Source organism: Equus przewalskii, chromosome 7 (assembly GCF_037783145.1).
Source record: "Equus przewalskii isolate Varuska chromosome 7, EquPr2, whole genome shotgun sequence".
In the NCBI taxonomy this organism is placed as follows: domain Eukaryota; kingdom Metazoa; phylum Chordata; class Mammalia; order Perissodactyla; family Equidae; genus Equus; species Equus przewalskii.
Window position 1 is genome coordinate 49,556,710 of NC_091837.1, and position 22,055 is coordinate 49,578,764.

General features: G+C 35.8%; 1 protein-coding gene across 1 annotated transcript in view; it reads left to right on the forward strand.

Moving 5' to 3' along the window:
• Nucleotides 1–22,055, forward strand: part of TAF4B (TATA-box binding protein associated factor 4b) — a 134,204-nt gene that overhangs the window by 87,612 nt on the left and 24,537 nt on the right. The window contains exon 14 of the mRNA XM_008527576.2: nt 11,550–11,660. Coding sequence (XP_008525798.1) covers nt 11,550–11,660 — 111 coding nt within the window. The remainder of the gene's footprint in view (nt 1–11,549; nt 11,661–22,055) is intronic.

Here is a 22,055-nt window from a genome sequence, read left to right on the forward strand (position 1 = left end):
CTGCTCGTCAGCCCACGCTGAGGCAGCGTCCCACATGCCACAACTAGAGGAACCCACAACGAAGAATACACAACTATGTACCGAGGGGCTTTGGGGAGAAAACGGAAAAAAAATAAAATCTTTAAAAAAAAAAAAAAAAAAGGCTGCCTTTGGGTTTGCCTCCAGCCTAGTCTCAATCCATTGACGTGGCTCCTGCTGCATGCTGTTCTTATTCACCTGACAGGTTATCTGTCTATTTGAAAACCTTGTTGTTGTCTGGCTAAAGTGTCTGTGGATATTCCTGTAGTTCAAGCATTTTAGTTTAAACTTTGGGGCTGTCTTTTTCCATTTTTCTGGTTTTGCCTGAAAACACAAATTTAGTAAGTGTTCTCTCTCTGTTATAACTTTATATTTTAAATTTTGACCCTTAAAATTCTGATTTTTTTTTCATTTTCCTAAATACTTTTCCTAAAATGTAAGTACTGACATTCTTCCATTTCACTATCTATTTGTGAAAGGTTTTAAATAGATTACTAATTGCCAAATTCTAACTTCAAACAAGTGGGCGCATCTTTGTTTAATGCAGCTGCAGACTTGTCTGAAATGTGTGCTGTGTCCCCTAGATTACCATCTAGGCTTCAGTGTTTTCCTTTCTTACCAGATCATCCAGAATTCTGTGGAGCAAGCCATCTGACCTTGGAGTTCAAACATCCTGATTCCTTAAACATTTGTTATATATATTGTGACCCTTATTTCCTTTTGAATATCTTCTTTCTCCTTTGGGAAATGTGAGTTCAGTGCATCTGTGCAGAGTGAGACAAAGAATTCATTTACTTTCTTTTTAACAATTCCTAGCATTCCCACTTTCATTTGTTATCAGACAATAGAAGAAAGAAAAAGGAATGCAAGACATGTACCTGCTGGCACATTAGCTTCACGGTGCAACCTGTAGAAACTGGACAAAAGCATAAGTATTAAATGATTAACATTCATAACAGATTAGAAAACCTGTACCATGAAGTATTTAGGATTTTTGTTTATAGGAAAATATAGGATATAAAAACTATAAGTAGTATAATTCTTCACAAAGCATTATTGTGCAAGAAATAGAATGCTGAATCATAAGTCTCGTTACTGATTAGAAGATATATTATTTGGGTACAAGAAAGGCAAGGGATATTTTAAAAGATAGGGAGTTATTGAAATGTGATAGTTAAGGCTAAGAATTAAATTATAGCAATTTGTATTTAAAGTTTATGCTAGTTCTGCATGAGCCAAAACTCTGAACAGGGCAAAATGAAATTTGTCATTAAAAGTACATTCAAACAATCAAATTAATACAGTATGGAGAAGATGTTCTTAAAGTGAAAAGTTATGAAGAGCTTGTGTACATAGCAGAGAAACAGATATAAATGTTTCAAAGCATTGATCGTCTGGACACTGGTTCTCAGACTTTAGCATGCATGAGAATTATCTGGAGGGCTTGTTAGAATACAGATTGCTGGGCCCTCCCCACAGAGTTTATGATATACGAGGTCTGTGTGAGGCCTGAGAATTTGCATTTCCAACAAATTTGCAGGTTATTCTGCTATTGCTGCTTGCTGCTTTGGAGATCACACTTAGAACCGTTGGTCTAGGAGGAGGAAGAAGCAGGTCTTTAAAATCCATCACTTTTATTTTCCCACTGAGTAAATGGTCATAGAAGGTTCAGCAAAATACTGTGATTTGGGAATCTAAGAGTTGGCATCTCTAACTGGGGTAGTTCATTTACCATTTAGTTACCATTCAGTAGGCTCTCTCTTGGAACCAGGCAAGCTACAGTAAGTTTTTTTTTTTTAGGATATTTTCACAAGAGACCTCTATAGGTTGTATCTCTTAATTGGTGTACCTTACCTAGAAAGGACAATATTTTATTTAGAGCTTTTTATCAGAAGGTTGCATGCATTGTTAATTTTGAAGTATAGGATCTGTGCGTCTTGAGAGACATATTACCCTTTTGGCAGAAGAGGTGCATATTTTAAAAGAACTAGCATTGAACTAGAAGTCAGGAGTCTTGGATTCTAGATTCAGCCATGGAGTCTGCTATTATTTAGATCTCACTTTGGAGAAGTTACTTCCCCTCTTTGAACTTACCCCAGTTTCTTGTATTTAAAATGAATGTAACAAGACATGCTCCGCTTAGGTAACACAGCTGTCATAATTTAGGGAAAGGTGACGTATAAAGAAAAACCAGTAGCTTAAACTCCTTTGCCATAGAAACATTTAAGGCAAATGCTATCAAGCTCTTAAACATAAGCTTGAGATTGACCGTGGGTATGTTAGATGTTTTTTCTTCTGGAGGTCTGGAAAGAAGGTTGAGAAGAAAAAAGAACGTAGAGGTGAGGGGCCAACCCAGTGGCATAGTGGTTAAGTTTCCATGCTCCGCTTCAGTGGCCCAGAGTTAATGAGTTTGGATCCTGGGCATGGACCTACATACCGCTCATGAAGCCATGTTGTGGCAGCATCCCACATACAAAATAGAGGAAGATTGGCACAGATGTTAGCTCAGGGCCAATCTTCCTAACCAAAAAAAAAGAAGAAGAAGAAGAAGAATGTGAGGACCAGCCCTGTGCTTTGGTTCATGCACTTTACTTTGGTGGCTCAGGGTTTGCCAGTTTGGATCCTGGGCACGGACCTCTCATCAAGCCATTCTATGGTGGCATCTCACATAGAGGAACTAAAATGACCTACAACTAGGTTGTACAACTAACTATGTACTGGGGCTTTGGGGAGAAAAAAAATAATGTAAGGGTGAGAACTGGGGGAAAAAGTTTTATAATCCAATAGGAATACAGTGCATTATATTTGTTTTAAAAAATACATAAATCAAGTATTATGTTTAAATGTAAGGGAGAAAGTATCTAATTGAGATTATGTGGAATATGCTATTTTACTGAAAGAGAGGGATGGATTAGAAGGGCTGACTTGAAGACATTAGAGCATACATTTCAAATTCCAAGTATCTCAGGTGTTGTGGACAGTGTCCTAATATCATAAGAACTATCTTAGTGAATAGGAGAAAAAAATAATCAGACCCTGTACTGTTTGATTTGGTGGAATGCCTGCCTAATAATTGTCTTTAAGGGTTTGAAAAGGATCCTATGTTTCTCTTGTGGTATCCTTAAATTTTAGGTGAAGTAGGGGTGGTGATGTTTTTGTAACTTGCTCTTTGGTTCCCTCGGTTTAACATTCTTCTGTTTATAGGATTTGGTGTGGTGGTGTTTGCTTGTTTTGTAGTATATTATTTTAGGATTTAACCTTCTTTCTTTAGTAAATTGCAGTAATTCAGAAGTGATTATAAGCATTGTTGAGAATTTTAGAGTTTGTTTAATTAATTTTTCCAGATCTAAAATTTTATTTAAGTTTTTACTATGTAAAAGGTGTCTATTGTTTGGTTGTAGGGGTTTTTGTTGTCTCTATGTACGCTTAACTTTCATTGTGAAATCTAGGCAGGACATTATTCTTAATTCTTTATAGGCTGAATTCAAAACCTGGTAGTGTACTTTATTTCTTTAGATTCTTTCAAACATTCCTGTTTGGTGGCATTAGCTATTTTCATTGCTACTAATGTGTTTATTGTTGGACAGCACTCACCCTAAGCTTTAGGAGAGACCTTAACTTACCTCTCAACTCTTTCCTTTGCTTTATACCATTTTGTCACTTTCCAAAAGTTTGTAGCAAAATCAGACTGAAGATGACACCACTTCAATTTTTTGGATCATTTGTTATGAAGGACGGCTCTGCTGTCCTGTTTTGTACTTTCTGTGCCTGCATTTTTTTTATATCTTTCATTCCTTAAATACAAAAAACCCCCACATTTTTTTATTTCCCATGCTATCAGTGTCATAATTATCTAGATAATTTAGTCATTCCTGTTTAATATGTCACTGTATCTGTCAGGAAATTGGCTATGTAACACTTGGCTTATTCATTCTTCAGCTAGATCCTCTGATTCTGCCTAAGCTTTTGGTTTCTGTTTTCATTAATTTTTATTTTTTCACAATTTTGTTCTTGAAAATTATGTGCCTAGCATTGAGAAATAACTCAGATCTTGTGTGATCTTTGAGGTAATCTATTAACGTGTTTTGGATCTTGATTAAAGTCAGTACTACCATAGTTGTACTTAAAAATGAACAGAGTCAAATACTAAACACCAAGGATAAAATAATCTTCAATTACTGTTGCCCTGTTGCTCTTGAAGGCACTGACTTGAATTTTAGGGGACCTCTATTTGATGTTAGAGACTGTGATAAGGGAAATGAAGGCTTCTGCCTTTGTTCATTGGCCATAAAGAAAAGAATGAGGATACTCTTAAAAGAGAACCTGCCAAGCCTGTTAGGTCCTTTTGGACCAAGATATGTGTCGCTGGCATAGGTGATCAAGCAAGCTTAGGTTGTATAAAACAAAGGCTAGTAGGAATAAAATATAACAGAAACCTGTTGTCAGAATTCTGGTTAAACTCTAGCTTTTAAGGGTTCCAGGTAAGATAGAGTAAAAAACCTCCATACTGTCTCTCACCCTGAATACTGCTGTAAAGCCTGGATAGATTGCATGGAGCAGCTCTTTGAAGGCCTTTGCAAGTAAATAGTAGACAAATTGGGGGGAAAGATGAGAATTCAAAATACCACTGAACCAGCAATGAGGTTGCTATCCCTCTCCCACTTTTGTAACCCAGTTCTTCTTGATGCTTGACCCTCGACATAGACACAGTCACAGAAATGTGTGGCAAAAAAGAATAACTAAAACCCCAGCTTTCTGGCTGGAGGACAAAAAGAGGAGCCCCAGGGAATCAGAAATCACTGGGAAGATTATAGACAGGGAGGAGATCAGAAAAGCAACCCCATGTTATTACTTTAAACTCCTAGGCCCACTCTTGAGCTACACATTTATCACGTGACTCTGATTCTGATCAGCATACCAAAGACTTTAAGATTTGAACTAATAGATGACTGCCAAGTCCTAGACTGACCACTGAGTGGTACACCTTTGGGACAGATCCAAATAGCACTACAAAGACTTTCAAAACTGAACTGACATTGGAGGCACAGTCCACAGAAGTGATGTTGGAACTTGTGGCCTAAACGTAACTGACCTGTTTTGCATACTAAAACAAAACATTCTTCAAAGGATTTAAAGAAGACCCAAAGTCTTAAAACACAATATTCAAAACATTCAGGATACTATCCAGAGTTACTTGGCATGAAGAACCAGGAACATCTCAAGTTGCTTGGGAAGAGACAATCAACAGATCCCAACCCCAAGATGACACAAATGTTAGAGTTATCTGACAAGCACTTTCAAGTAACTACCATAAAAATGCTCCAAGAAGCAATTGCAAACACTCTTGAAATGATTGGAAAGATAGAAAGTCCCAGCAAAGAAGTAAAAGATATCAAGTTCTAAAATTTCCACTTTAGAACTGAAAATGACAATAACCAAAATAAAACACTCAGTGGATGGGCTGGATAGCAGAAAAGAGATGACAGAGGAAAGAGTCAATGAAGATGGATAAATAGAATTTATCTAATCTGAACAACAGAGGAAAATAGATCAAAAAGAGACAAAAATTAAAAAGAAAAAAACCTCCTCAGAGATCTGTGGGGCAATGACCAAAACTCTGGCATTCATGTTATTTAAGTCTCAGAAGAGGAGTGAGATGGTAAAAATATATTTGAAAAAATGATGGCTAAAAATACCTCCAAATTTAGAGAAAGACATAAACCTAAAGATTCCAGAAGATTGGTGAACCTCCAAACAGGATAATTTTAAAGAAACTCAGTCTCAGTCACATCATAATCTCAGAAAACTAAAAATAGAGGAAAAAATCTTGAAACTAGCTAGAGAAAAGGATACTTTCCATTAGGGGAGCAACAGTTCAAATGATTGTAGATTTACCGTCAGAAACCATAGAGACCAGAAAAAAGTAGCAAAATATTTTTAAAGTACTAGAAGAACTGTCAACCAACCCAGAATTCTATATCCAGTGAAAATATTCTGTAGGAATGAAGGTGAAATAAAGACGTTCTCAGATAAAGGAACAAGAATAGAATCTGTTGCCAGCAGTCGTGCTCTAAAAGAATTACTTAAGGAAGTTCTTCAGAATCAACTGAAATGATACCAAAGGGAAAAGTTAAACATCAGGAATGAAGAAAGAGTAGTAGAAATGGTATAATAGACTATTCTTCTGCTTTTGAGTTTTTTAAATATGTTTAATTGAAAGCAAAAATTATAACGTCAGATATCTTCAATGCATGTATATGTAATGTAAAAAATAACTTACAAAGTATGGAGAGTAAAAGGAAATACATAGGTAAGGTCTGTATTCCTCTTGAAGTGGTAAAATATTGATTCCAAGTAGACTGAAAATTTAAGTATGTATATTGTAATCTCTAGAGTCACCACTAAAATTAAAAAAAAAAAACTATATAGACATATAGTAAAAAACAATAGATAAATTAAAATGAAATATTAAAAGTTTTCAAATAACCCTAAAGAAGTAGGAAAGGGTAAACAAAGAAATCAAAAGCAGAGGAAGCAAACAGAAAACAAATAATAAAATTGTAGGCGTAAATCCAAACTTATCTAAGTCATTATATTAAGTATAAATTATCTGAATCTACCAATTGAAAGACAGAGATTGTCAGAGTATATATAAAACTATGACTGAACTGTACTTGTCTACAGGAAACTCACTTCAAATGTAATGATACAGGTAAGTTAAAGGATGGGGAAAAAATGCTCATGTTAGAAAAGAAGAGAGGTCTCAAATCAATAATCGAAGCTTTTACCTTAAGAAACTGGAAAAAGAAAAGCGGTATACACCCAAAGCAAAGCAGGGGAATAACAAAGGTAAAAGCAGAAATCAATGACTTTGAAAACAGAATGGGAAAAATAGAGAAAATTGATAAAACTGAAAGCTTGTTCTTGGGTCAACAAAATTGATAAATCTCTGGGAAGACTGAGAAAGGATAAAAAAGAATATGTAAATCACCAATATCAAGACAAAAAAGATGGGAAATTGCTACAGATGCTGCAGGTGTCAAAAGGATAAGAAAGGAATAGAATGAACAACTATGCAAATAGTTTGACAACTTAGAGGAAATGACCAATTTCTTTTCCTTTTTTCCCCCCCTTTTGGTGAGGAAGATTCATCCTAAGCTAACATCAATTGCCAGTCTTCCTCCTTTTTTTTTTTTGCTTGAGGAAGATTAGCCCTGAGCTAACATCTGTGCCAGTCTTCCTCTACTTTGTCTGTGGGATGCCTCCACAGCATGACTGATGAGTGGAGTAGGTCTGCACCTGGGATGCAAACCCATGAACCTGGGCCACCAAAGCAGAGCTCACGGAACTTTAACCACTCAGCCACAGACCGGCCCCAGCCAATTTCTTGAAAAGCACAAACTTAGCCGAGATGAAGTAGATAACCCAATAGTTCTGTAATTATTAAATAAATTGAATTTATGGTTAAAACCTTTCAATGAAGAAATCTCTAGGTGCAGATCGTTTTACTTAGTAAATTCTCCCAGACATTTACAGGATTAATACCACTTCTGCACAGTCTCTTCCAGAAAATAGAAGAGAGAGAAACTCTTCCAGTTCATCTTATGAGGCAGCATTACCCTGATACCAAAGCCAGAAAAACATTACAAAAGAAAACTGTAAATCAGTATCTCTCATGAACATAGATGTAAACATCTTCAATAAAATATTAACAAATCAAATCTAGCAATATGTAAAAATAATACTATATCATGACCAAGTGGAGTTTACCCCGGGAATGCAAACCTTGTTTAATATTTAAAAATCAGTCAATATAATCAACCATATTAACAGCCTAAGAAAGAAAGACCATGTGATCATATCAGTTGATGCAGAAATACATTTGACAGATTTCAACATCCATTAATACTAAAAACTCTCAGAAATCTAGGAATACAAGAAACTTCTTCAGTCTTATCAAGGGCAGCTGTTAAAACCCTACCACTAATATCATTCTTAATGGTGAAAAGACTGCTTTCTTCCAAAGATGAGAAAAAAAGCAAGGATGTCTGCTTTTGTCACTATTATTTAACTTTACATTGCTAGTACAATAAGGCAAGAAAAAGAAATAAAAGGCATATAGATTGGAAAGGGAGAAATTAAACAGCATGTTCTTTTGTTCTCTTAACTGTTACAGAAGTTTTTAATTTTTATGAAGTCCATTTTTTCACCCCTTGCTGGGCCCCAAGTCATGAAGATTTTCTCTTATGCTTTTTACTAGAAGCTTATAATTTAAGTTTTGAGTTAATTTTGTATTAAGGTGTGAGGTTAAAGGTCAATATTCATTTTTTTTGCATGTGGACGTCCAGTTGCTTCCACATTTGTTGAAAAGACTATGCTTTCTCAATTAAATTGTTTTCCACCCTGGTCAAAAATCAATTGGCCATATTTATGTGGATCTATTTCTCCATCCTCTATTCTGTCTCAGTAATTTATATCCCTTTGTCAATACTTTATAATTTTGATTACTGTAGCTTTATATAAGTAATTTTTTCTTTTTTTTGCTTTTTCTTCCCAAATCTCCACACTACGTAGTTCTATATTTTAGTTTGGGTCCTTCTAGTTGTGGCATGTGGGATGCCACCTCAACACAGCCTGACAAGCAGTGCCATGTCCACGCCCAGGATCCGAAGCAGAGAAACCCTGGGCAGCCAAAGCAGAGCTCACGGACTTAACCCCTCGCCTATGGGGCCAGGGTCCCTAAGTAATTCTTAAAATTGCATGATGTAACTCTTCCAATTTTGTTCCTTTTTTTCACATCGATTTAGCTCTTCTAATCCTTTGCCTTTCCATATAAATTTTAGAATCAACTTATACATATCTACAAAAAATTTTATTGGAATTATGTTAAATCTATAGATGAATTTCAAGAGGATTGAAATCTTTACTATATTGAGTCTTGCAGTCCATGAACACAGTATGTCCCTCCATTTATCTATGTTTTCTTTTATGTCTTTCATTTGTGTTTTGTGGTTCATAGCATACAAATACCTGCACCTATTAGATTTATACCTAAGTATTTCATTTTAGGGAGAGCTATTAGGGAGGCATTTTTTAAAATCTAAATTTCTGATTGTACCTTAATGGTATTTAGAAATATGATTATTGTGTTTGTTGACCTTGCATCTGGCAACCTTGCTAAACTCATTTGTTAGTCCTAGGAGAATTTGGGTTTTTGTTTTTTTGTAGCTAACTTGAGGTTTTCTGGTAGATAATCATGTCATTTGCAATCCTCTTTCCACCAGCAAGCCTCTAACTCGATGGCTGACTGTTTTTACCCAACTGAGCTTACGTTTCTTCACCTACTATGTATGGCAAATCTGCATTAATGCCAGAACGTTCTCCTCTTCCAGTTAAAAATGCCTAGGATTTTTTTTGAGGAAGATTAGCCCTGAGCTAACTGCTGCCAATCCTCCTCTTTTTGCTGAGGAAGACTGGCCCTGCGCTGATATCTGTGCCCGTCTTCCTCTACTTTATATGTGGGAAGCCCACCACAGCATGGCTTGCTAAGCAGTGCCATGTCTGCATCCGGGATCCGAACCAGCAAACCCTGGGCCACTGAAGCGGAACGTAAAAATGCCTAGTTTTTCTGTATTGTGCTGGCCAAGATACGTTGTTTTTGAGAAAGTTTGTTTTAAATACAGGGCCAACCAAAACTATGGTCAATTCCCATTTTTGTTAGAGTTTTGCAACATTTTTGAAAACTCATGTGTGAGATTTCAGAAAACCAAAGTATAATTTGCAGAGTAGGAGAAAATGTTATAGTATGTAGGTAGGGGACTTGATGACAGACGTCAATTTCAAAACTTTTTATTTGGTATGACTATCTGGCACGTGCCATTTATCTACAGAGAAAGACTTTAAAATATAGCTTGTTGTTTGATTTGTGCTGGAGGGTAGATTACCTAAAATTGTATTTTGTCACCTAGAAATTCTGGATTATAATATATCAGACTCTAAAACTACATATTTTATTTAAAAGACCAGCATCAACAAAAGATAGTTTACAACTCCTGGAAATAATTGTCTAGCAATTTATATATAAGTAAGCACAATTTAAAAGAAGGATTTCTCCCTGTAATTTGTGGAGCAAATGGAAAATGGCTCTTAGTTCATTTTCTTTAGTTAAGTGTTTTCTGCTTTACTAAATGCTCAGTTACCTATGGCTTATTCTCTGTCTTTCCTGTAATGTTAAAATAATCTCAAGTGATCTTTACTTTGTATCTCCTTGAGACTGCCTCTTTTACCACAAACTGTTTCCTATTTTCATCCTGTTCTTAATATCTTAAAAATTTGGTTAGTGCTCTTTTAACAGAATATTCTCAGTATATAGATAGCGTTCCTCAACAGGTTACTTTCAGTTGACTCTCTTGGAGTCCGATCTTCTTTGAATATTTGCCTAGCAACCAGTGCCAGGTGCTTTCCTCTTTCCCCTTCGTATTAATAAGATTTTGATGGGATTTTAACATTTGTCCTCTTCTGGAAAAGCTTAAGGACCTGTACAGTAATATTTTATTTTGATTTCCTCACCTTGTTTTTTTTTTTTAAAGAATAGCATTTGACACTTACCTGCCTTGCTGAAATGATGCTATGTTTCATGCATTTATTTTCCACTTTTAATGTCTTATTTATCTGCCTTTTAATGGAGCATCTTTCATGAGTACCCCTGTATACTTTAGCAGCCACTTCGTAAAAAATTGTGCCTCGTAGATTTGGGCATTCTGGGTTAAGTATGACAAAAGAGGGACAGTAAAACAATGCTAACTCACTTTCAATTTTGGGCATGAAGTAAACATAGAGTAAATCCATGACAAGTGTGATATATTGAAAATGTCTGTAATGAAAACACTGGGCTCTGGGCTCTGTTTCTACCACATATCATTTGTATGACCTGTATGAAGTTTTCCTAACCTCTTAGAGCCTCACTGTCTCCCTTAGTAAAAGAAGGGATAAAGTATATGGAAGTATATGTATAATTTCCATATGTTATTATAGCAATTAGTGTATACCTTTCAATGTGGTTGTGAGAGTTAAATGAGTTAATTTTTAAGGAAGTGCTCTGTAAATCATACAGCATAGAACTGTTTCCTTTGATATACAAAAGCTATCTTTAAGTAATTTTCTTTTAATCTGAGAAGGTTGACTGTAGTTTGGCAAATTTCTCTCCAATTTACTGTTCAGTTTATTCTTCAGGCATTTCTTACCTGTGCGTAAACTGAGGAGTGGTTAAGCTCTGGATGCCTTTCTTTTCCTCTGCTGTTCTGTAGTTCTTCCTTACCTAAATTCTGCCTCTTCTGTTTAGAGATTCAGGACTAAGGAGTAAAGGAATCAGGAAATGATGTTGCCTTGGCTGTTAGGGGAATCTAGTATGTATTTTACACCGTAATTTATTTGGTGAAGAATACAGAAATAGGCTTAGTGATCAGTTTCTTTCTCCCTCTGAGCATGACTGTGTGTAAACATTGATTTTTTTTTTTTATTCCATCTTCTAGTTACAACAGTTGGAGCTCGCACAGATACAGCAAAGAGATGCTAATCTCACAGCTCTTGCAGCTATTGGACCAAGGAAGAAGAGACCACTAGAATCTGGGTCTGGAAGTGAGGTATTGAAATCATGTTTATTTTATTTTCATTATTTTTCATGTTAAGAAACCAAGCCAAAAGGAAGCAAAGACACACAGATAGCTTACCCTACCTTGCACACTGTTGCTGCCAAATGCATGTTAAAATTCTTCTTTGCCTATTTTATAAAATTTTAATTTTTGCCTGGTTTTTCAGATATATAACACCTTGAACTTTACTCCTAGTTTTTACTCATTTTATACTTCTTCCTATCCCCCATCTCTAGTCATACTGAATCTCACTATCTCCATTTTTATTTCTGTGCATTCTTTCTAGCTATTTTATATAATAATACTCTCCCCTCTGTGTATCTAAATCCAGTTCATTTATTAGATCAAATCTGCCATTTTATTTATTCCATGAGCCCCGACTATTCATTCCCACACTGACTTCTCCTTTGCTGCACATACGTGTTTGCATGGCATTAATTCTTCTCTGCTTCTTTTTTTTCTTTTGTGAAATTATAAACTTTTTGAGCAAGACTGTAATCCTATTCCTTTGTATTCCCCAAAGAACTGGGCACAAATATACTCAGTAAATACCATTAATTATTTTAACACCCAGGAAGGATCGATCTTACGTCTTTAGTGTAATTATTTGATATAATGTTAGATTGTTGGATCAATGATCAGGGCTGAGATAGAGGTCTGGTAAGAGCCCTGAGATACAGTCAGCAATTAAAAAACAGGAGTTTATCTGTTCTGCTGGGTAAAATTTAAATGCGCTTTGAGACAAGCTCCTCCCCAGCACTGACCCTAAACATTGACAGTTCCTAAATGAATGACGATCATCTCAATAGAGGAAGATTTAAAAAATCTAGTTGTTTTTCATTATAAATGCAATGAATGCAATATGTTTACATGCAAAAAAGTCCCAGGATAAAAATGTTTGTAAAAGTAAGTGTTTTCTCCTCATAGATTTCCAGTCCCCTTTCCCCTGCCTAACCAGACGTAACCACTGTTAAGATTTTGATAGTCTTCTGAAAGTTTGTTATGAACATTGGGGTGTATCTCATATGCTTCACAAATCCACGTTTGATATTGTTTTTACTTAAATGTGATCAAACTAAACCTATTGTTCTGCCCTTGAGTTTTTTCCCCTTTCCATAATCTCCCTCATATATTTTACCTCCATACTTTTTAAAGGTATATGACATTACTGTGTTTGGATAAACATAGTTTATTCAACCAGTCTGCAAATGGAAATTTAGGTTGTTTCCAGGTTTTTGCTTCTCTTTCCTTAGAGAACATCTTTGTACTTACGTTGTTCTGTGCTTGTCCAATGTAATGATAGGCTAAATTCCTAGAAATGAAATTCCTGGGATAAAGAGTATGCATAATAGGAAAAACTTTTTGGAAGAATTCAAACATGCACAAAGATAGAATAGTATAATGAGTCCCCATAGACCCACCACTCTGCTACCACTGCTGTCAATCTATGCCCAACCTTATTTCACTTATAGCCACACCAACTTTCTCAGGTAAGTGTTTCACCCCTTAGGTTATTCTAAAGTGAATCTTAGACTCAATATCATTTTGTCCATAAATATTATTTGTTGCTTTTGATTTTTTTATAAAAATTACCCTTTGAATAAATTGTATAAGTTTTTACATCCATCAATGCCTATTTTCCCACATTCTCATTAACTCTGGGGATTATCTTTGCCATCTGATGGTTGAAAATGCAATTTTAATAGAGAGTTTAAATTATGAGTAAAATTGAGTGATTTTTTCCCTGGGTATATTGGCACTTTCAGTCTACCTTTTTCTCACTGAGTTATATTTTTTAATTGATAAAGAAAACGAAACACTCCACACTCCCCTCCACTTTTCTTTCAGTTTGTTTGGGCTTTAAGTTTTTTTATTTTTCTAAAAAGAAAAAAATCAATGTTTTGTTTTTGTCTTCTGGGCTTCTATTCGATTTGGAAAGCCCTTTCCTTAATTAGAATTATGTATTAGTACTTTTATCATTTCACCTTTTAAGTGTAAATCTTTGATTCATTCACAATTTCTTCTGAATAAGAGTTGAGTTATGGCTTTAGCGTTATTCCCTCATTCTCCCCCAAGCTAGCAAATTGTCTCAACACTATTCAGTAATTCTTTCCCCACTGATTTGAAATGCCACCTATGTCACACACAGTTTTGTACTGAATACAAATCCTGTATGTATTTGCATCTCTTTCTGTGTACTCTGAGCCAGTGCTATCTAACAGAACATCCTGTGGTAAAAAGCTTCTTTGTCCGTGCTGTCCTGAGTAGCTGCATGTGACTGTTGAGCAGCTGAACTGTGGCTACTGTGGTTGAGGAAATAAAGTTTTAATTTTTTAAAATTAATGTAAATTTTCATAGTCTCATGTGGCAGGTAGCTACCACATTAGATAGTGCAGCAGGACTTTTCTTTTGATGTAGATGTATTTATGCTGTGTGTTACCCACCAAGTCTTTTTTTTTTCCATCTTAACCATTTTTAAGTATACAGTTCTGTAGTGTTAAGCATATTCACATTGTCGTGCAGCATATCTCCAGAACTTTTTCATCTTGCAAAACTGAAACTCTATACCTATTAAACAGCTCCCCATTTTGCCCTCCCTCACCCGCTGGTAATCTCCATTCTAATTTGATTCTGTTAATTTGACTGCTTAGATACCTCATGTAGGTGAAATCATACAGAATTATCTTTTTGTGACTGGTTTATTTCACTTAGCAGGTCCTCAAGGTTCCAAATCTTAATACATATATTTAAAAATATGGTAAAACTTGTCCAGTAGAGAGAGACTTTTTTATGTTTCTACTTCTCTAGCACAGGATGACCGACTGCCCTTCATTTTAGGTCTCTTGGTATATAAATGTATGCAAATGTTTTATTAAAACTGGGGCATGTTATTTCATCATTAAACGTATCCCTATAAATATGGCCTAGTTTGTATTTTTTTCTTTTGTGGCAAGAATAGTTATTTGTAATTTTTTTTCATCCACAGAGTTATTATTTGTATTATTCTGACTCTTTTGAGAAAGAGCTGTGGGAGCGTCTAAGTTCCTGTCCTTTTCTGTTATGGTGGCATTACACAACAAATCCTGTTAAACGTTTGCTTTGTGAGGAAGCATTGTAGCACATGGGATAAGTACATGTGCTTTGGACCCAGACAAATCTGGGTTTGGTTCTTGACTCTGTCAAGTTTTATAACCTTTGGCAAGTTCTTTACACTCCATACCGCAACTATCCTCATCTGGAAATTGAGTATACTACCTGCCTTATAATTGGATTATGTAAAACTTAATTAGTTGCTGGCCTCAAGAACAGGCTTAATAAATTGTCATCATTGCCATCATAGTAATAGTACCATTATTTTATCTCTTAATAGTATTCTATAAGTAGTAGTCATGATACATAGTGAGTTTGAAGTGTAACCATCAGTCTCTTCAGAGCTTTGCTTGTCTGTCTTATATGAGTTTGTCACAAATTTTAGAAACTTTAGACATTTGCTGGCTTATACCAATCAGAGATTTTTAAGTGTTTTTCATTGATTTATGTTTGAATCTGAGAAAGTCCATAGGTTGGGGGAGAGGAGGGTAAATGTTCTGTTGGTGTTCAAAACAGTGATAAAAATCAGTTTATGTGACTTATCTATTGGCATTAAAATGCAAAATTATTTTTAAATTTCAAAATGTGGTCTAACTTGGATATAAATATACTGAATTGTCTGTTTGCTTGTTGCTTCTTTGAGAATTTAGGCCTGTATATTTTCCCCTGTATTTCCTGGACTTGAAGCTTATATAGTTGTCCGACTTTACTGAATTATAACAGCCAGTACTTTAAGTCATGCCAGCCTGAACTGAAAATACCTATTTCTTTAATGAGCTGGTGACATTTTGGTACAATCTTTATTTTGAAATTAGCTGAAGACTACTTTCTTTTTTGATGATTTTTATTCATGGTGTTTTAACTTCAAAGGCAATTTTCTTTTAAAAATGTTCACTGGAGAGAACCCTGTTGTCTGTTCTTTCCATGTTCAAGTATACTGCTGATTTATTTGCCCCTCCAGTAACTAAAGTTACATTAATCAGGATTATTAAACACCCTTTATTCACTTGTTTTATTCTCTCACGAATAACGCAAAAATGGTGTTGTATGAAACCTTTTATATTTTTAATATTCTGTACCTTGGAAACTGAGGCGTTACTTTTGTCTGCTTCTTTCTTTCTTTATAGAAGGGGACCTGAAATCTCACCTGTTTGATTTAAATGTGCTAGAATAAGCAGGGGAGTCGGGTAGAGTCTAGTTCTTTGAGGAGTAACTCCTTACTTCAAATGCAGGGTTTTTTTCTACTAACAGGGAGAGCTTACAATTTGGAAGGTTGCGTAGAATGGTGGTGTATTAAAAAGTTGTAAAATTCAGAAGATTAAGCTTAGTACCTTTAGTGTTAATGGATTACTATTTTTGTTGATAATAAATCAACAATAATAATAAATTTGGAGAAATTAGTTTTAAACCTTCATCCTTTAGTATTTTTCTGTTATGTAAAACAAAGCAAAATTTCCTCTGATCCTTAAGAAGATCTATTTGTGCAATTTATATATTAAACTGACCTCGTGTCGATTTACATTTGATATTCTCCGAAGTCTTGGTAAAGTTGAATAGCATCAGCTACTGTCTCCTCATGTTACCCTGGCAAAAAACAACAAGTACTAATTATCATTTTGAACCAAATATTTGTACCATCAGCCTGTTGGCTTTGAGGGATTGAAATAGTTAAAATGTACTACTTGGGAGTACTTGGATTTGTCCTTAATTTACTGCTGTGGTTAGTAGTTATATATAAGAATATATATATATGAAATTAGTTTTTAAATTAATATAGACTGTACAGATACTTAGTAAATTAGAACCTACTTTAAGATTTAGAGTGTTTGCATGTGTGTATTATGTATGTATAATGCTTAGGTCTTATGTTTGGGGTCCTTTGGAATGTGAAGACATTAAAAACTTCTTGCATTAATTTTAGATCCTTGGATTAAAAAGGATCTTTTTCCCTATTAGCAATATTTTCAAATAGTTCATGTAACTTATTAATGATCCCACATTTATAACATTTCTTTTTTTTTTTAAAGGTTTTATTTTTCCTTTTTCTCCCCAAAGCCCCCCAGCACATAATTGTATATTTTTAGTTGTGGGTCCTTCCAGTTGTGGTGTGTGGGATGCTGCCTCAGCGTGGCCTGACAAGCGGTGCCATGTCCATGCCCAGGATCCAGACCGGCAAAACCCCGGGCCACTGAAGTGCAGCACGTGAACCCAACTATTCGGCCACGGGGCCAGCCCCGATAGCAATATTTCTTATTAATCTTATTGAATATAAAGATACGTTTTATATTAACTTCATAACCTATCTAAAAAGTCGCATCATTATACATAAAAGTGATTTTTGGAGCTATGAAAGTATGAATTTAGGAATGTCAGCATGCAGTTTTACTTTCAGTGCTTTTTTACAAATACAAATAAATTAGGCCTCCTGAGAACATTTAATTATTCACTTGGCCTGAAATGCTGATATTTCTTTTAAAATGAAGTGGTTACAGTACCACATGAGCTACATGGTGCATATAGTATTGATGTGCCTAGTATGTGTTGCTTAAAATAGTGTTTATTTGCTAGCCAAAATGGAGAAATTGTCATGTGGATAAGGTATGCTCTTTCCCTCTAGAAGCGGGGTAGAGTGCTGCCCTGTAAAATGCTCACTCTTGGGGATAAGAGGAGAAAGGGCTTTTTTGAAACTGTGCTTAGCAATAAATTAGAAAATTTGATTGAAATCAGAATTGCTTTCAGACGAATGTATATTTTTCCACAGTTGAACTCTAATTTGATGATGAATGTTAGATACTGATAACAGTTTTACTCTCTCTCCCCACAATTAAGAGTGCATTCCTAAAAGGTATTTCTTCTTGTGCGTTTTTATTTGTGCACCTTGAAAATAAGCCATTTCATTTTGGGCATTCTTCTAAATATTTCTTTTTAAACTAAGCATTCTTTAAATATTATTAATCAGGCAAATATTTTTTGGATAGAACCTATGAAATGATTCTGCTGCAGAACCATGTATCTATAGTCTTAACCATTTATGTTTGATGATCTTACTATAAGATTAATAATAGAAATCACATTGCAGTATTTCATGATCAGACTTATTGGATATAGAGGAGAGGAGATGAGAAGGACCATTTTAGAATAACATGTTACGTCCATTGTTAGGTATATTTCGTGCTGTAGCTTACAGAAGAGTGATTGCTGGGAAAGTTCTATTAATTTTTACATGTGTTGTAAAAATTGAGATGAACTTTGAAAAATCCTCTACTGCAAATAGTGTTCTACAACAGTTTGCTGTAGAATATTGTTAGAACTTTTTGTATAAAACTTAAGGTCTTGTTAGTGTCTATTTTAGTGTTGTAGCAACTTATCTTTCCCTTTAGGTCCAATTTGATATTTAAAGCATCAGTTTCTTTGTTTGACTTTTTAGATATGTTATGAGGTTAGTATAAAACATATCTTTATGTTTGCAGGGTAGGGGCGGGAAAGAGTGGAGGGGGTGTTCAGAATATTATGGGCAAACAGCAATAAAAAAATCAAGATGAATAAATGGTGATGCTATGAAGGAAACAGAGGAGTTTAAAGAATCTTTGTATGTTTTCTTTATTATTTGGCCCCGCATCTGGGTGCCTTTTTAAAACGCAAAGTGGTTCCACTCTGCTAGATGCCTGGTCCTCTGAAGGGCAAAGCACATCATTACGACCCAGCCTGTTTTAGGCTAAAGATATCTCAGGGTTCGAAAATTCACCCATGTTTATTTTTTTCTCACCTGGTATACAACTTTAAAAGTTACATACAAAATAAAGCTCTTTTTAGAAAATAAACTGGACTTGTTTGAGGAAAAGTCAAAAGTTATCTACGAATCAGTGCTGAGGCAGTGTTAAAGTAATAAAATGCATTGTATTTTGAAAAAGTTTTTTTCTTGAGCTTTGTTACATAAAAGGTATATGACAGAGTTTGAGATAGCTAAGAGATAATTTGCATTAATTTGACAACTGTGCATTGAGTGCCTATTGTTTTCAAAACTTTTAGTCTTATGAAAAAGAAAAATATTTGTAGTCGTTTTAATAGCCAGAAATCACCCAGCATTCCACTAATTTGTATATATCTGAGAAAAAATTCACCGAAGTCATAGTTAGTGGCACAAACATCCTCTCCCTGTTCCTCATGATTTAATATTGTACCCTCAGTGTCTTAGGATGTTGTAGGCGCTCAATGAAAGAATTGCTTAATGGATTCCCAGAACTACCTCTGGATTTTTTGAAGAAATCTGTGTGTAGGTAGCCGTTTTTTTCCCTCCATGCTGATCCTTACAACAGTTCCCTCTCTCCCTCGCATTATTTCTGTGCTTTGGTGGTGTGCCCCTTCTGGAAAGTGAAAGTCAGATAGTTAAGTGCCAGGTAGTGATGCACCAGTTTTTAAAACAAGCACAGAAGCACTCAGCAGCAGCTTCCACAGCCAAAAATGCAGTCTGGGGAAGATGGGATGTCCAGGAAAGGCAGTGATGGTACTGGAGAGTGTTCTAGCCAAGAACGGATGGAACTCTGATGGGTTTTGTGTGTGTCTGTATCAGTTAAGAGGAAAAATCAGGAGGCAAAGTAAGATGTAGTCCGTTGCTTTGTCTTCTTCAGAGAAGATATTATTAGGGATTTCTGGACTTAATTATTTTCCCATTATTCCCTTTCCAAGAATTATTTCAGCATGGAGCAGGACAGGGCTTCTAAAGCACTAGACCTATGGTGGTCTTCTCAAACATGGAGTGCCCGCACATTTCTTTGTTCCTATCAGAAAACATTTTGTTTCTATTTCTTGACTTCTCTATTCTCACCCACCTTCATAGAAGGATACTTTTAGAGAATTATCCAAACAAGCGCTCTTTGGAATATAATATTTAGATTGGATTTCAGGGGTAACTTGCTGACACTGTTTAAACTAGCATGAATTTACCTAGGTATGTAATTGCTAAGATCCTTGCCACTGCCAGCACTCTGTAAGTCTTTAAGTTTCTCTGAAACGAAGAGGACTCTCCCTACAAGAGTATTATAAGAAGGTAGATTAATCCTTCAACAAGTGATTATTGATTTTAGGGAGAAAGGGGAGGTCTCCTATGTCTGCCATGCTTTTAAGATAATACTGCTTACAGCCGGAGGAGTAGGGTAGATAGCTTTTTATCTGGGGGAGAGGTGTTTGTTAACTCTGGTCACGTTGAACATGTCTAAATGGTATAGAAGAGTATTAAAAACAGCCCTTAAGTTTCTTGGGTATCTTTTCTGAAAATTTCCATTCTTATATTAGGTTAACTCATGAACTTGCCATTTTTATAGGTAAAAAACTATCAAGTATTGGCAAGTTCACATAGTTCGACCTAATACAATCATATGTGTATGTATATATGATAATAATAATTTGCCTTTATCAAGCACTTAGAATGTGTTATCTTTGTTAGTTCTCACAACTACTCTGTAAAATCATACTGTTATTTTTCCTAAATGAAAAAATTGAGGTATGGGGAGGATTACTTTTCCAGAGTTCCACAGTTAGTAAGTGGAGGAGCCCAGATACATATCCAGAGAATTTGTTCTTATCTGTGCTCTTAACCACTATTAAGGGATCATCCTAAAAGTACTGTCCTGAAACTTGTAGAGCAATGTGTCTTGGACATTTTCCCATGGGAAAGTACTAAGTGTTACCCATAAAGAAATGTGATAGACACTAAAAGAACTGAATGATTTTGCCTGCAGTTAACCTCGGGATGCTACCTAAGGTTGTGGTATCAGAGCACAAGGGGTATAAAATTGGATTAGGCTGAATTTATTGATGTGGGCTCACTAAGCAGAGATTCCAGATTGAAGGTATTAGGTCACAGGGCTAGGCGTGGCTCTAACAGTTTGCTCAGTGGGTTGACTGCAAACTGCTCTAAAAGGTGGCCTAAGTTAAGTAAAGTTGAGACAGATGCTAAAACTTTATTTGTATACTGTAGAGGAAGTTATCCAAAGGCTTAGGGAGATTAGAATGCTAGAGTGGATTTTTCATAAAAACACTTGATCATATATGCCTCCTAGGTGGGTCCAGTGGACACTCCTTTCCTCAAAGCTCTAAGAAATACATTCATGAGGGGAGCTTCAGCATCCTTGAAGAGCTCTGTTGGTTATTCTCTTTAAGCCATTAATGACAGGGGAACTGTTGCCATCAAACTGGGATCCCTGAATTCATCGACATTGATGGACTCCTAGCTGGCACTTAATTGCTAAAGACAAAAAGGGTGTAGTTACTGAATGGTCAGCAAGGCCAAAGCCGTGCTCAGAATCGTCTGAGTTGCAGAGGTCTTTGGCGTGGGCTAGTTGATCATAGTACCCCTAGAACTGAACTAGGTGGGAAACCTGTACGTCTTCACTGATTTGTGTAAACAGAAGGCTCTAGACCTGGGGAACAGAAGTGTGACCTGGATGACCTCAAAAAAAAAAGGATGCAGCCTCTCATCCTGTCACCAAACTTAAGCCCGTTCACAGACCCTAAGACCTTTGAATGAAGGGAAAGCCAGGTCCTCTTGAGAAAAGACCCTGCCATACAGCCAAAAATTTATGCTGTGAGTCTCCTTCTAGCCTTCCTCCAAAAGACCTGTAGCCATTTACTAGAGTGACTGGGATTGGGGATGGGGAAATAATTAGACTTTTTAGGAATTGCTGAACACTGACTCTGAACCTAATGAATTCTAGCAGACCCAAAACACCACTGTTTTCCATCAGTCTCAGTGGAGTTTTGGCTTAGGTCCATCTCACAGTGGGCCTAATATGGTTATTTCCATATTCCTGGAATGCGTAATTGGAATAAACGTACTCAACAACTAAGTCACGTGGAAGCCACTAGAGTGTCATCTACCTACCAAAACAGTGAACTATTTCCTGGAAGGATTACAGAGCCAACATTAAAGATTTGAAAGATGCAGGATTTGTGGTTCCTAGCCATCCCCATTCAACTCATCTATTTGGCATTGAAGAAGACAGATGGATTTTGGAGACTGATGGTGGGTTATCATAAACTTAATCATGTGGTGGCTCCAATACAGCTGTTCCAGATGTGATTTTGTTGGTTGAGCAAATCAGTACAACCCCTGGCATTTGCTATGCAGATATTGATCTGGCATATGCTTTTTTTTCTTCTATGCTTATTACTAAAGACCATCAGAATCAGTTTGCTTTCAACTGGCAGGGTCAGCAATACAACTTCACTATCCTGTCTTGGGGCTGTAACAAGCCTTATGTCATAAGCTAGTCTGCAGGTACCTGGATAGCCTCTCCC